Source organism: Puma concolor, chromosome D4 (assembly GCF_028749965.1).
Source record: "Puma concolor isolate L17-30 chromosome D4, mPumCon1.1.hap2, whole genome shotgun sequence".
Taxonomy (NCBI): Eukaryota; Metazoa; Chordata; class Mammalia; order Carnivora; family Felidae; genus Puma; species Puma concolor.
Window position 1 is genome coordinate 70,786,709 of NC_141679.1, and position 16,640 is coordinate 70,803,348.

General features: G+C 46.1%; 1 protein-coding gene across 14 annotated transcripts in view; it reads right to left on the reverse strand.

Moving 5' to 3' along the window:
- The window catches only part of EPB41L4B (erythrocyte membrane protein band 4.1 like 4B), a 131,919-nt gene that overhangs the window by 89,066 nt on the left and 26,213 nt on the right, over positions 1–16,640 (reverse strand). For 13 of the 14 annotated variants that reach the window (XM_086683658.1, XM_086683656.1, XM_086683655.1 and 10 more), the window contains exon 2: positions 3,830–3,934. In XM_086683658.1, coding sequence (XP_086539784.1) covers positions 3,830–3,934 — 105 coding nt within the window. Of the gene's footprint in view, positions 1–3,829; positions 3,935–9,485; positions 9,727–16,640 lie in introns of those variants that run through there. The other variant, XM_086683668.1, reaches the window with a different exon arrangement.

Genomic DNA, 16,640 nt, shown 5'->3' on the forward strand with positions numbered 1-16,640 from the left:
GCTGAAGACTGATGTTAAAAAAAAATTTTTTTTTTAATGTTTATTTGGTTTTGAGCAAACAGAGACAGAGCATGAGCGGGGGATGGGAGGAGAGAGAGAGGGAGACACAGAATCCAAAGCAGGCTCCAGGCTCTGAGCTGCCACCACAGAGCCTGACACGGGGCACGAACTCACGAATGGTGAGATCGTGACCCAAGCCAAAGCCAGACGCTCAACCAACTGAGCCACCCAAGCGCCCCTGAAGACTGAGGTTTTAGGTTGCATGCCTTGTCAACAAAAGTCCCCAAGAAGCAGCAGTCTTAAGTCTCAGGATCTAATCAGAAAGGTCTATTTATAAGCACAGATAAAGAACCCACAGCCAGATGAGCAAACTGCCACAGAAGGCAAAGAAGCTCAAAGGTTTCCAGAGAGGAGGAGAAATGCTACAAGTTCAGGACATGCTGCATGAAGGAAGGGCTGCCATCTGAGACAGTCCTGAAGGACAGCCAGAAGTTTAAATGGGGTGAGGAAGGGCATGCCGGGAGGGGAACCCATAAGCAAAAGCATGCACAGAAGTGCAGGCATCTCCAGAGCCCGGTCTGTGAGGAGCCCAGCCTAGAAACTGGACTAATGGGAAGGCTCCTGGGAGCAGCTGCTGCACAGCCTTGGATCCTCCAGGTCAGGTAGATGAGGACCCTGCACCTGCTTTGTGGGGGAAGAACAGCACGTCACGTTCAGGGCTAGGAGCTGAAAAGATGGCAGGGCCTGTAGAGGCTGAGCATCCAGGTGTCTGGCCTTGGAAGGGCGCCTGGACCCCGCTGAGGCTGTGCCAGGACACCGGCAGACGGGAACGCCTGGCAGCCCGGCGAGCAGGGGTACATAACCAGGTCCTTCCTAATGGAGTCACATCCTTGGCTTTCTGGGAATCCAAGTGGCTGGAGAGGGGTCACCTGGGGATGAGGACATGGCAGCAGGGAAACAGGCACGTGGCTCTAATGGCAGAAATGATGGTATCTTTTCCCTTCTGACAGGAGAAGAGTGTGGGGCAGACGTGCCTGCCTTCCCTTTAGAACATTAGAACTGAAAGAGCTCTTGGAAACTGGCCCAAGAACCCCATTTTACAGATGAGAAAACATTTTACAGGTAAGGACAAGGGAGAAAAGGGGGCTTACTGAAAGCCCCCAAATAAGTCAGGGGCAGAGCCAGGAACAAGGTCCAGGTCAGACTCATAATCCAGGGCTGTAGACATTTTGAAGCCAAAAATACCATATGTGTTAAGGCACACAGAAGGCAGAATGGAGAAGCGTTTCTGGGAAGAGAAGGGCCGATGAGTGTCAGATGATTGGGACAACTGGAGGATACTGGAAACAGACAAACTAAATCTGGCACTCAGGAAGCAACTGGAAATGGAACAGTGATGCAGGTATAGAGAGGGGGTAAATGCTAGAGAAACAGAATGTTTTCGCCAAACCAAACAGTGAAAAAAGGATGGACAGAGAGAAAGAAAAACTCTGAGGTTCAGGGGAAGAAAATTCAAGGTGTTTTAGCTAAATGACCTCAGTCTTCTCAGCAGGAGGTGAGGCCAAATGCAGGCCCCAAGTCTCTGTGGGGAGACTGGACTAGAGGGCTGTGGTCAAGATTCACAAGGGGAACCGAGTCCACGGCTCCAAGAGAAGCTCAGGGGCTTGGACTTTGCTGCATCTGTGATCTGTGACCCGAGCCCGTGACAATGCCCGCCAGCCTGGGAGACGCAGCAGAGGAAACAGATGGACCTGCGTGTTGAGGGGAGACCAGGGGACAGTCATGGGGGAGAGAGCATCAAAGGGCAAGTGAGGACACAGGCGAGATGGCTGAGGCTTCACCAGGCCTCGAGAGGGGAGAACGAGGCAGGAGGGGATCCTTAAGGGACAAGGCCAGACGCAGAGGGACCAGAAAGATGGAATTAAGGGAAGTGATCATGGAATGGGAGCAACAGAATTCCAGCTCTTGGACTGATCAGGTGGTGACAGGACCCAAGTGAATCTGCGTGAGGTCTACCCAAGTGAATTTGCAATGCAAGGAAACAGCGTCCAGGACATTTACAAAGGAAGGCAACTTGAATTGCCAGGTTGCCCAAGGAAAGAGAAAAGCTGAGATACCAGGGCGAGGTCAGAAGGCAGGGCACTGGGTGGCTCAACCTCAAAGACAGCAGAACTGGACAGGGAGGAGAAAGAGAAAAGCTGGTCCACCCCTTGTCCAGGGTCCTGGCGGGTGGAATCTCTGGCTGGGAAATGGAGAAGGAATTGGGTCTACTAACTCCAGGCGGCAGCTGGAGTGTTCATGGCAACAGTCAAGGAGGTGAGGGGATGGGCTGTCGGTAATCAGGCAGTACTGAAGGGCAGAGGGGCATCTGCCCAGGAAGACACCGCAGCCGGGATATAACTGCATCATCTTGGACTCGGCAGCCTCATACACACATTCTCAGGTGCACCCAATCCCTAGGCACTGATTCTGAGCATCTTAGCCTCAATTGTCACATATGGCCCCCAAGGAGTATCTTAACAGGTGTCTTTAGGTAGAAAAGGTTAGCCATGTACACTCAAACATCTCCTGTCAGGGAACTCACCCTTTCATATGCTGTCTAAAACAGCACCGTCTCTTATTCGGTCTATCCGCTTACTCTATTTTCTTTTTCTTAACACTCATTACCATCTGTCATCTATGTGTTCATACTTTATCTACAGTGCTTAAAACAGGGCCCAGTGCATAACTGATGCCTGATGAATATATATGTTTTTTACTCAATTATAATTAATATCCAGTGTTATAATAGTTTTGGGAACACAATGATTCAACAATTCTGTACTTTTTTTTAATGTTTCTTTGAGAGTGAGACAGCGAGAGCTGAGAAGGGAAAGAGAGAGGGAGAGAGGGAGAGAGAGAATCCCAAGCAGACTCCACACTGTCAGCGCAGAGCCCGATGCAGGGTTCGAACTCACAAACTGTGAGATCATGGCCTGAGCCGAGATCAAGGGTTGGACACTTAACCAACTGAGCCACCCAGGTGCCCCAACAACTCTATACATTTCTCAGTGCTCATCGAGATACCTGTGCTCTCAATCCCCTTCATTTCACCCACCCCCCCACCCACCTCAATAAATATTTTTAGATTACCGAATAATTTATCTTTGAAACCCAAAGCCAGATTTTGTTGGGGAAGGAGACTGAAGTCATTCCTGCTTTTGAAAAGAGTGGTTCTGAGCTACATCAGATTCACTCCCTCTAGCACCCCCACTGTGGACAGGTCTGTCTCAGGCAAAGCAAGGGAAGTCTTTGCTGACCTAATACAACCTCCTGGAGCCTGCAAGATGGTTGTCTAGCAGTGCCAAGATCTGCTCCGACCGGCCCCCTGCACCCACTAAGCCTGGCTGGGATTCAGTGTGTTCACAGCACCCGCTCCCTCCACCCAGCAAGAGTCCACAAGAAGATGCTGCTGCAGTCTCTCTGCCAGTTAAAAATGAAAGCATCATTAAAAGAATTTCTAGAATGGTATTTCTTCTGCTTTCTACCTACTTGAGAAATGTGCCCATATTGCATCCCTATGCTTGGAAATGTTTCCCGAATGCATTCCCCTGCACAACAGGGACGGTTCTTTCTCTTCCTCTCCGATTATTGGCCCCCTCAAGGGGGGGCTGGAGGGGGGGGCATATGGATGAATTTCACATGGGTGCCATCACCACCACCCCAACAATCGTGACTGCAACAACACTGCAGCCTAACTCCTATTTTTCTCTACCAACCTCTAGCAACTGTGAATCTGCAATTAGCATGAAAACCAGCGTGTCCCGAAACGAATCAGAGAAATACATACCGCAACCTGGGAAGAGTCGAGGAACTGGAGGCCAAAGTAATCTGTTTCCACGAGGTCCAAGTGGTACACGATCTGATCAAACAAATCCTGGCCTTTGGCATGTTTCTGGAAGGCAATTGGGTAGATGAAGATTTAGGATGTGACAGCCGGATAAGAACAAAATGTTTTAGAGAGAAAAAAACCAAAATCACTTTTCTCTCTATGCTGCATACATGTGTATGTCACAGTACATAAATTTTTAAAAATTTAATTATTTTCATTGCAATGGAAACCCATTACTAAATCTCATTACTCATAATGGAAACAAAACAAAATACCAACTAACAACTTTGTAGGATGAATAGGGAACCAAAGCCTTATTATGAAAACTGGTAAGTGAAGGGAAAAAAGTCAAGCATTGATCTGGCCTTTAGCTACAGCCCTCGGTAACCAAAGAGTAGATGATGGGATATACAAACATTAACTCAAAATATCAGATCAAAGACCTAAATGCAAGAGCTAAAACTATAAAACTCTCAAAACAGAGGCACAAATCTTCATGACCTTGGATTAGGCAATGATTTCATAGATATGACACCACAAGCACAAGCAATAAAAATAAATAATATAATAAAATAAAATAAACCAGAGGTGCCTAGCTGGCTCAGTCAGTAGACCATGTGAATCTTGATCTCGGGGTTGTGTGTTTGAGCCCCATGTTGGGCATGGAATCTACTTAAATTAAAAAACAAAACAAAGGAAACAAACAAACACAAAAAACCCACAATAAACCAGGCAGGCATCATCAGCAGAACGTAAAACTTTTGGGGCACCCAGGTGGCTCAGTCAGTTGAGCGTCCAACTTCAGCTCAGATTATGATCTCACAGTTTATAAGTTCGAGCCCCACACTGGGCTTGTTTCTGTCAGCACAGAACAGGATTCGGAGCCTCTGTCCTCCCCGCCTCCTCCACTTGCACTCTCTCTCTCAAAAATAAACATTTTTTTTTTTAATGTAAAACTTTTGTGCTTCAAAGGACCAAGACATCAATAAAGCACAAAGACAACCCAAAGTGGGAGAAAATTTTTACAAATCACATATCTGGTAAGAGACTTCTATCTAGAATATATAAAGAACTATTACATCTCAATAATAAAAAATATATTCAATTAAAAATGAACACGGGATATATACACAGTTCTCCAAAGACATACAAAAATACCCGATAAGCACATGAAAAGATGCTCAATATCATTAGTCATTAGGGAAATGTAAATCAAAAGCACAATCCAGCACCATTTCATACCCACTAGGATGGCTGTAATAAAAAAGACAGATAATAACAAATCTTGGAGAAAGTGGAACCCTCATATACTGCTGACGGGAATGCAAAACTGTATAGCCATTTTGGGAAACAGTCTGGCATGTTCTCAAATAGTTAAACACAGAGCCACCATCTGACCCAGCAATTCCACCCCTAAGTATATATATCCCAGAGAAATGAAAACATTGCATTCATACGGAAATCTGTACCAAAATGTTCATAGCAGCATTAACCATAATAGCCCCAAAGTGGAAGCAACCCAAGTGTCTTTCAACTAACGCACAAATAAACATAATGTGGAAGAATCGTATCCACACAATGGAGTATTATTTGACCATGAAAAGGAGTAAAGCCCGGATACATACTACAACATGGGTGGACTTTGAAAACATTATAGTAAGTGAAAGAAGCCAGTTACAAAGGACCACATATTACACGAAATGTCCAGAACAGGGAAAGCTGGAGACTGAAATCAGATTAGTGGTTTGCTTAGAGCTGCAGTATTTGTGGTGTGACAGCCAAGGTGAGCACGGTTTTTTGGGGGTAAATGAAATGTTCTAAAATGGATCACGGTGACAGACGCACAACTCTATGAACATACTAAGAGCCACTGAATTGTACCCTTGGGGTAAGTGAATTATATGGCACGTGCATCTTAATAAAGGTATTAAAAATAGCAAATGGGCAGAATTTCTCTTTTTAGTAGTATACCAACAACAAAATGAAGAAGGGGTAACAGACTTGCAATATCACAATTTTTCAACTTCTAGAATGGTAGGCACTAGCATTGGGCACCGGGGGCTACCAACATCACAGGAGGAGACGACCAGCCACTGTGTACCCCCCGATGAAGAACACCCCACCACCCAAGACATAATTTTGCTCCCCAGGCTTCTCTCTCTGCAGGGAAAAACTATCAAGACTGGGACTAATACAACCACTAGATCCAACTGCCAACTTGGAGGAAATGCAGAGGAATGTTCTCAACTACATGGGACTGCAATCATCAAGATCCAGCCAGTGGGAAATTCTGGAAACTCCTCAGGACAAACAACACAGTTTCTTCAACAAACAGAATACAGGGAAGTGGAGAGATCGAGGGGCACCTAGAGATGAAAAAAAGATTTAAAAGACCCTTTTACAAAAAGGCAAAACTAAAAGCATGCAGTGTGTACGATACATATTTGGGGGATAAAACATGAAAAGAGGGTGGGTGGGGCACCTGAGTGGCTCAGGTGGTTAAGCGTCCGACTTCACCCAGGTCATGATCTCAGGGTTCGTGGGTTCAAGCCCCGTGTCGGGCTCTGTGCTGACGGCTTGGAGCCTGGAGCCTGATTCGGATTCTGTGTCTCCCTCGCTCTCTGCCCCTCCCTGGCTCACGCTCTGTCTCTCTCTCTCAAAAATGAATAAACATTAAAAAAGAAATTAAGAAAAAACATGAAAAGAGGGTAAAGAAGTGGTTACGATAAGCAATAAAGTCAGGGTAATTGCTGGTCTCGGGGTGTAGAGAATTTGTGCCTGGGAGAGGGCACACCACGGACTTCCAGCAGGCTGGCAAGGTCCCAGCTCTTGACTTGGGGGGTGGTCCAGGGGTGTCTGCCTTCCCATAATTCATTAGACTACACCTCTGTTTCACTGATTTGTCTGTGTCTGTGCTATAGGAAACAGCGGTAACAGAAAGTAAAAACAAAAACTCAAAACTACAGCACTGGCTTCCAACCGTCAGACTCTTTGCTTCCTGGAAATACTCCTTGAAGGCAACGACCCAAGAGCAGCAGAAGGCTCCATGTGCAGAGATGTTCTCTATAGCATTATTTAACTGGAGAAATAAAGCTGGGGGTGGGGAGGCAAAAACAAGAAATAACCCAAACTCCAGCCACAGGGCTGGACATATCCATGGAGCCGAACCTAACAACACTCCAGAATACTGCTGGGCTTTCAGGACAGACAATTATAAACATGAGACAGAAATAAGGAAAATTCTTACATCAACATTAACTAAACAGACCACAAAGGAATAAGAAGCTGTGATTCTACGTTAAAAATATGTATGTGCTGTATGGACTGCTTGATAAAAAAAGGCTTGCAGAAACTTATAGAATAGCTGTGCTAGGCTGGATGGACAAACGGATGATTTTCTTCCCAAGTATTCTTTAACACTGATCTTTTGGCAGTCGTTAGACAACAAATACAATTTTTTTTCTGCAAAAAAAAAAAAAAAAAAAAATCACCATTCTGGCACTTTTCCTCTGGACGTATTCTTTCCTATTACTATCCAGCACTACTGGACTATGCAACGCCTATTATTACGGAGCCAATCCCTCATTAGTGGGTTTCCTAGTGGGACAGAACTAGTTAGTGTAGAGCTTTAGCAGCAGGATGTGGCAGACAGAATTGGGCTGGCAGGAAGCGAGAGCTCTATGCGCTAGTCCTAGATGCACTAGCTGTGACCTTAAGCAATTCATAATTTCCCAAAATCCATAGGACCATCCTGGACCGCTCCTGCAGCTACAAATCAGTCATGGTGCCCTGAATGGACAGGGTCACCCAAACTCAGCTGACCCCAAATCCCACCTGCTTCCCACCCGGCTCTCTCTATTTTGGTTCAACGGCTTACCATCCAGGTATGTCATTTTAATACTCACAGAGTATGAACTGAAAAAACACAGTTCCACACACGTAAAATAAGGGCAGTTAGTCCAAGTTTCTCTCTAAGTCATTCCAAGTCTTACTTTCCTGATGTCTTTCTAAAACAGCTCTTAATTTAGAAGGAGCTCAAGGCGAGGGGCATCTGGGTGGCTCAGTTGGTTAAGCATCTGACTCGTGATTTCTACTCAGGTCATGATCTCACAGTTCGTGAGTTCGCACCCCGAGTGGGCCTCCATGCTGAGAGTGTGGAGGCTTCTTGGGATTCTCTCTCTCTCCCTCTCTCTCTGCCTCTCCCGGGCTCACGCTTTCCCCCCCTCTCAAAAATAAATAAATAACTTAAAACAACAACAACAGCTAGAAGGAGTTCAAGGTGGAGGTTGGAAAAAAGAACCTTTCTAGGGCCAGCCAGTCCCTTCTGCCATGTCAGACTGGCTCCTGTATCGGCCAACCCTCCCTCACCTGGACTTGGAGGTAGGTGGCAGACACAGCAGCGTCTGGTGGATAGGAAATACCATGTTTACTCACCTGTAAACACCTTCCCCCACTCACCTCCCCAACCCCTTATGCTCTTTAGTCCCCAGTGGCCCTTTCCAGCTCTAAGAAGAATCTGGTGAAATTATGAGGGCTGGAATAGAGGGGTCCTCCAACCAGAGGTCCCAGTGAGTGAAAGGTCAGACAAAGACAGAGAGTCTAGGCCACAGCACCCGAACCCACCACCTCTTGCTCCTCCCAGCCCGGGGACACAAAGCGTCCACTCACAGCTGAGAAGACTCCAGGTAACTCACCTGTCCTGCCAGCCAGGACAATGCACCTTGGGCAGCCCCCAGAAGCCCATGAACTGTCATCTCAGGCTTAGCCCAAACAGCCTTTCTTTCCTCAGCCTCTTCAGCCCTAGCTCACCGCCCCCCCCCCAACCCAGGGCAGTAAGTGCCCCCTCCTCTGTTCCCGCAAGCAAGCACGTGCCTTTATTACACACACACACACTTATCACCCTGCACCGAGGCTGCCTTTATTCCTGTCTTACTCCTACATCAGGCTGTGGGCAGGGACCAGCTGTGTTCATCTGAGTACCACCTCTCCTTCTCGCCATCCCCCAAGCACATCCCTGGCCGGCACAGAGCAGGTGCTCCGTAAACATCTGTTTGCTGCATAGCTGGCTGGCTGGCTCGGCCTGCTGGGGGATGCGTGGGGTTCCGGAGCCAAGAAACACATCTTCTGGATGGACCGTGCTAAAACACGAACAACAGATACTTCACGAGCAGCAGGCCTAAATAGAACACACTCATTAAAATCTTTTCAAATTAAGTATTCCATGAACAAGGGCCTAGGGAGCCGTGCTGCACTTCCAAGGCCATTTACCCAAACACGATTTTGTGGCTATTATGTGAAGTGCTGTCTAGTGGTTACAACAGGAGATCCATTAATGTGACGAGACAGGAAGCTGCTCCTGGTTGCCTCCGAACTAGGTCTCGCCCTCTGTGATGAATCCATTCATTCATTCAACAAATATTTACCAACTGCTCATCAAGTGCCAGCCACTATTCTAGGTGCTGGGGTACACCAGGGTCACAAAGTCTGGAAGCAAATAGCTACAGAAAGTACTCAGCGAGTAAGCCATTCTTGGGGAGCAAAGTCATCCAAATCAGCTTGATGCCTCCTCTCTCCCGGCCTTCTTAAGCAGAATACACTGAGTGTAAAACCTTACTCAGTCCAGATCACTATTCTGGAATTTGGCGACGCTCCTACTTCAAGACACGTATGGCAGGCTGTCCCCAAACACACGTAGAAGCTCTACCCCTGAGTTCTTGCCACCAGGTCATGTAGCCCTCTCTCCACCCATCTCAACACATCACTTCTCACCAGGACCAGCAACCAGTGGTTTTGAGTCAGTATGTCTCTCTCTGGAGCAGCAACTTCTGATCAGACAGGAGCTAAAAATAACCAAGCTCATTAACATCATGTGTAAAGTAAGAGTACACAGTTCTCAGCTAAACACTGGGTCAGGCAGGCAGCCAGCAGGGAAAGGTATGAACATCATGAGATCTTTGCTGGCCAGTCAGAGGTTCTTATTTTGTTTATTTACTGGTTGCCAGCCGTACTCCTGATAAGGAAGACTCCTGGACAGCTGATGTCTTAACTGTCTCCCCAAATAAATTAACCATCCTGACCCTCTTAGATAAGACGCAACCGACAATATCTTACTGCAACCTGACCCAAGTGCAATGTAACAGGTCGACTGTGGCCCTGACAGAACAAAGATAGAAGACAATCCAACTGGGGGTGGCTGGGAGGCTCCGTCAGTTAAGTGTCTGACTTCAGCTCAGATCATGATCTCATGGCTCGTGAGTTCGAGCCCCACATCGGGCTCTGTGCACACAGCTCAGAGCCTGCAGCCTGCTTCGGATTCTGTGTCTCCCTCTCTCTCTGCCCCTTTCACACTCTCTCTCTCTCTCTCTCTCAAAAATAAATAAACATTAAAAAAAATAATAAAAATAAAAAAAGGCAACCCATCCAAATCTCATTAGTCTCAACAGCATAAGAAGATGCCAGGTGTCCCAGGTAGGTTAAAAGGAGGAGATGAGCTGCGTGCCCGTCAAGTGTATACATGTTGGCTGTGAACTAAAATGGAAAAGCAGGACACCTGGGCAGTGTAAGGATTTTAGGAGCCTTCTCTTTGCTGGCACATGAGGCTCCCCTCTGTCCACCTGCTCCACCTCTGTTAGACAGCAGGCCCCTCTGCATCTGTCTTCAGAAGGGCTCTGTCTTTCCTCTCCATCACGGCTCAGGCTACACCGCCTGGTATCTGGACCACAGCAAGCGCCCCTATGAAAGCCCATCTTTCTCGTGTTTGCCAGAATGCATTGCACACAACACAGCCCTCATCTCAGTCGCTATTCTGTACAAAAACATGTGCCAGAGGATGAAATGCAGGCTCCTCGGCCTGGTGTCAGAGACTCTGCACAATCAATACTGCCCAACACCACCCGTCTTATCTCCCTGGGCCCCACATGCCTCCTGGGCTCCAATCAAACATATTCTCCTAACACAACGCCCACCCGACGTATGCAGCAGGCCTCACCCCTATGGCTTTTCCCAGGTGCCCTCCTCCTACATCCCTGCTTCTATCCCCACTGGCAGCAAGCCCATCCCCACAGCTACGCTGAAGTCACAATGGTCATTACTAAACTTCTTGTTGGCGACACCCCATCCAGTTCATTTTGCTTCTCCATCACCGGACATTCTGAAGCTCAAGAAACAAATGCTGATGCAGATGGATTAAGGAGAATCCTTAGTTCCCACAACAGTCTTCAAATGACCGACTTTTCGGAAGCCTGATCTTCCTGGTCCATTTCCGCTGGCAATTCTCTCCAGCCGGCTGGGATGTGGGTCTGCAGAGCCCTGGTACTACCATCTCTCCTTCCAGACACCCTGTCTGCTCTAATGTGCTGGTGTTTTGGAAACCATACCACACTGTGCTATGCCTTACGTAAACAAAATACTGTCAAGTTCTGCATTTTTATATATGGGCTAAAAAATAAACCAAAATGATTGTGGTGATAGTTTCTTTCTTTTTTTTTTTAATTTTTTTTAATGTTTATTTATTTCTGAGACAGAGAGAGACAGAGCATGAGTAGGGGAGGGGCAGAAAGAGAGGGAGACACAGAATCAGAAGCAGGCTCCAGGCTCTGAGCTGTCAGCACAGAGCCCGACGTGGGGCTCGAACTCACAGACCACGAGATCATGACCCAGGCTGAAGTCGGACGCGTAACCGACTGAGCCACTCAGGCGCCCCAGATAGTTTCTAAACCTGAGTGCAAACTTTTACATCCATTCATGTAAATGTCATCTTATTTAAACTGGCCCATGACATATCCCGTCAAGAACATTAGAAGTCCTGGACTATTATCCCATGCATCAGTTCCCGATCTCAGTTTTACAACATGTGGGAAGTGCAATGCAGGCAGAGGGTGAGGGGTGCACGTGGCCAGTGGGGGTGGTGTCTTTCATGAGTTGTATGTTATGAAAGGTTCCCCTCTGATGGTGGCCTCAACCCAGTTACGAACATACAGTGTGACCATGCCCTCAGACTCTTAGAGCCAAACATGTTGGATTAGAACCCAGCTCTATCTCTTTTCTAGCAATATGACCATGACCTTAGCAACCGCACTGAGTCTCAGTTTCATCTGAAAAATAGGGTACTCTTACCTGCACTGTCAACCTTGCTAAGTCATTGTATTAATAAAAAAGCAAGAGAGGCACCTGGCTGGCTCAGTTTGTAGACTGTGCATCTCTTGATCTTCAACATGGGTTGAAGCTCCATGTTGGGTGTGGAGCTTAAACAAACAAACAAACAAACAAAATAAAGTGAAATAAAAAAATAAGAGAGCAAGAAAACAAATGGTATCCTCTACACACAAAGGAATTATTATTTTCACCCAAACCTCCTTTCTCTCACTTGTCCACAGGAATGACACAATGTGTTTTTTGCCAAATAGCAAAAATCAAACTTCAGGGAGTCCATGATCTATAGCAGTTTAGTAATCCCCTTTAAAGAAAAGCTGAGACAAGGGACACCTGGGTGGTTCAGTCGGTTAAGCGTCTGACTTCGGCTCAGGTCATGATCTCACAGCTCGTGAGTTCGAGCCCCACGTCATGCTCTGTGCTGACAGCTCAGAGCCTGGAGCCCGTTTCATGTTCTAGGTCTCCCTCTCTCTCTGCCCCTCCCCTGCTGATGCTGTCTCTCTCTGTCTCTCAAAAATAAATAAACATTAAAAAAAATTTTTTTTTTTTTTTTTTTAAAGAAAAGCTGAGACAAGAGGCGCCTGGGTAGCTCAGTCCACTGAGCATCCATCTCTTGATTTTGGCTCAGGTCATGATTCCAGGGCCCTGGGATCAAGCCCTGCATTGGGCTTGCAGTGGCAGTGCAAGAATCTGCTTGGGATTCTGTCTGTCTGTCTCTCCCCCACCGCTTGTGCTCTCATAATAAATAAGTAAACTTTAAAAAAAAAAAAAAAAGGAAAGAAAGAAAAGCTGAGACTAGTCTGGTTTGGAGGATTTCTGTAAACCCATGTCAGTCCCTAGAAATCAATTCCTTCCTTTCCAAGTTCTTAAATACCCCAAGTCTGAGTAGCTCTCAGAACTCCACCTGGTCTCCACAGTACTTCCTGGCCAGCAGTTCCCAGAAGGCACCTGCCTCAAGGTCTGTTTCAACTGTTTCCAGGAAGTACTAATTTCATGGTTAGTTACCAGCTCTGGTCCCCCTTCCTCACAACTTGATAACTCACTAATTTTCTATATTCTTAGTGAGAAACTCGCTCTCTATTTTACACACTCACACACACACAGCCCAGGAGTCTCTATCCCCGTTGCCAACACCGCTAAGCCATTAAGAACAAATAGAAATTGGTTTACTCCAGGATATCTGAAATTACTATGAGAATTTACCAAATAAATATCTGAAATTTTCACTGGTGAGTGAGAAATACCATCTCAGCCATCAGCAGGATTTGGGGACTCATAACAGTATCCATAATCTGGAGGATTTAAGGCCAGGCTGTCCAGCTTATAAATTCTACCTCCCAGTTGAAGAGCATTTCAATGTTTACCAAGGTTCCATGACCCCATTTTGCACAGAAAGAAACTGAGCCTCAGAGAAATTATGTGACCAAGTTCACACTGCTCCCAAGTGGCTGAACTAGAATCAGGATCCAGCCTTCTTGATTCTTACGATAGAGTTCTTTCTACCTTACTCTGTTACTTCTCTACCCATTGGTCCCTGTGGGTCCAAACACATGGAACATGTCTGGCAAATAAGAAATATTACTTAAACCCAATTCACCACACAGACACGGAGAGCCTACTTCATGCATGGCCTGGGCTAGACTGGGGTTCAAAGCCAATGCAAACAGACCTCATGGTAGGGAGGTGATTCCTAATTTGTTTGGAGGGCAGGCAAGTTGTGGCAGGATGCAAAGTACATTATTTGCTCACAAACTAACACAGAAGCCAAGACGTTCTATGGAGGGGGACATCAACAGTCTGGGCAGCTCCTGGAAATTCAATTCTGGTAAAACAGAGCACAATGATATTAATTTCCCGACTCGCCTGGCTAACAATCTCTTGGAAATCAGAGGAAGCAACAAAACCAACCGCCCTTAATTTTGATCAACAGGGAAGGAAGAATAGTCTTAGAAGAAAGTGCCCTCTTGGTTTGTGAGGCACTGAACCAAGGCACTACTGATCAGCTGCATCGAGAACCAGGGTTCTCCTTCCACCTTGCGCAAGGGGCTCTCGGTGTGCAGCCTGAGGACTGGGCAGGCAGATTACCGGTCTTACCATCTCACCACAGAACACAGCCACAGCCACACTGACTGCATGTAATGGACAGACCAATTTAAAACAGACTGTGGGGGCACCTGGGTTGAGCCTCTGACTCGTGATTTCGGCTCAGGTCATGATCCCAGGGCTGTGGGATCGAGCCCCATGTCAGGCTCAGTGCTGAGCATGGAGCCTGCTTTGGATTCTCTCTCTCTCTCTCTCTGTCTGTCTCTCTCTCTCCCCCACACACACTCTCACACTCTTTAAAATTAAAAACAAAAATGCACAAACTGTGTGTTGCATTATTGATTTAACTATTGATCAGCCTCTGCTTCTGGTTGAGAACCGTCTTCGGGCCAAGCAGCAGAGTTTCAAAGCATTCATTTGTTCCTTTAATACCACCTCTCTCACAGGGCTGCCATGAAAATGACCCCACGGGCCATGATCCAACGAACCTTCTTTCAATCAGTGTAGAAGAACTAACATCTAGTGACATCAATTTGTCTCCCTATGGCTCCTTCCAAGCATTGCCTAACACATGGGATTCAACAGTTTGTTTAAGGGATGGTTTCCCATTTATTCCTTAAGATGCTGAATGAAGTCGAAACACCTAAAGCTACTTGATCCTGACTGCTGAAAACTGGTTTCGACCAACACTTCAAATGCTATGTTTCCAACTCTCAGTAAGAAACATCAGAGACAGCACATGTTGAATACTCGTTGATTTTCAGTGATATTGCTACCCAGCAAATTGTAGTATGCTATTCCTGCTGGCAGGGACACTAACAGAGCATCAGACAACCTCCCTCACACAAAGATCCACTGGAAAAATTGCTCTTAAAAGTTTTATGGGTGCCTGGGTGGCTCAGTCGGTTAAGGGTCCAACTTCGGCTCAGGTCATGATCTTACCGTTCATGGGTTCGAGCCCCATATTGGGCTCTGTGCTGACAGCTCAGGGCCTGAAGCCTGCTTCAGATTCTATGTCTTCCTCTCTCTCTGCCCCTCCCCCACTGGTGCTCTGCCTTGTCTCTCAAAAATTAATAATAAACATTAAAAAAAAAAAAAGTTTTTAGGTTGGGAGGGCCTCTCCATGTCACCTTCATTATTAGGCCAGGTGAGTCATATACCCTATTATGGTGCTCTCTGCCCAACTTGAGTCCACTCCAATCCTGAGTGAATGGGAACAAGGGACAGGAGACTGACTTGGATGACCTGAATGGGCAGGTACCTTCCACTCCAGTGGTCTCTCTCTTCCATCAAAAGACAAGCAAATACACAGGAGACCCAAAAGGTCTCAGGTGCCAAGTACCTATGGTGTTAGTTTTAGTGGGGTTTTTAGTTTGTTTGGGGTTTGTTTTTGTTTTTGTTTGTTTGTTTGTTTGTTTGGTTTTAAATTGTGGTGCTTACAAAAATGGTGGCAAGGTCTTTGTCCTCTTCCTTCAGTCTGGAAGAACCTGGCACTGCTTCAGCCCAACAGAATATGGTGTTAATAACATTTTGTGATTTCCAAGGTGAGGTGACCATTGCCTTGGGATGCTTCTCTACGGGTACAGTAAAAAGTCCAACTACCCTGAGACTGCCAGGCTGAGGAAGCAGCAGGCAGATGTTCTAGTCAACTGTCCCAGCTGAGCCCAGCCAAAGTGCCAGACATGTAAGCACAGTCATCTTGGACCCTCCACACCAGCCCATCTTCCAACAGAGTACTCCTGGTGACCCTGGTTGATACCATGAGCAGCAGAATAATCTCCCAGGTGAGCCCCCCTCAAATTCTTGACCAAGAGAATCCTGCTCGTCATTGTTAGCCACTAAGCATAAGTGGAAGAGTCTGTTATGCAACAATAGTTAACCGGAGTGAAAATCATACACATATACAGATACAGCAGGTGTTCATGGCATATGTATGTGCATATAAAAGCTTTTTGCAACTTTAAAAAATGTTTCTTAGGAAATCTCCACATTGTGATGCTAACTTAAGGTATCACCTGCTTAGAGATAAGGAAGTAGAATAATAAATATATTCATTCTAAAAAAAAAAAGAATAAACAAATCAAAAAACTATTCTTTGCACTCACTCTGCTTGGCAGAAAGATTAAAACTGAGCGTTGGAATACCTAAGGCTGCCTTACTCTACACTGACCAACTACATATTAAGAACTCAATAAATTGCACCAAAAAGAAGGGAGAGGAATGTTATGGATTAGAAGAGACTTAAGAGACATTATTTACTAAATGCAGGAATCGCCATTAAGCAATCACCATTCAGTCTGCGGAGTATGATAATGGTATCATGGATACACACATACACACGCACATGTGTGTATTTTACATAAGAGATATACTCACTTAAGTAGAACAGGCTATATGTTCAGTTGTCTGGGAGTTGCTCTAAAATACTCCAGAAAAAGAATAATAAATGGGTGTTGTGTACAGGAGTTTTCATCATACTGTTCTACTTCACGTATTCAAAAATTCCCATAAAAACTTGAAGCTCACAAACTGCAAAGGAGTGAGGGGATGGAGGGTGTCAACACAGCCTGGCCTG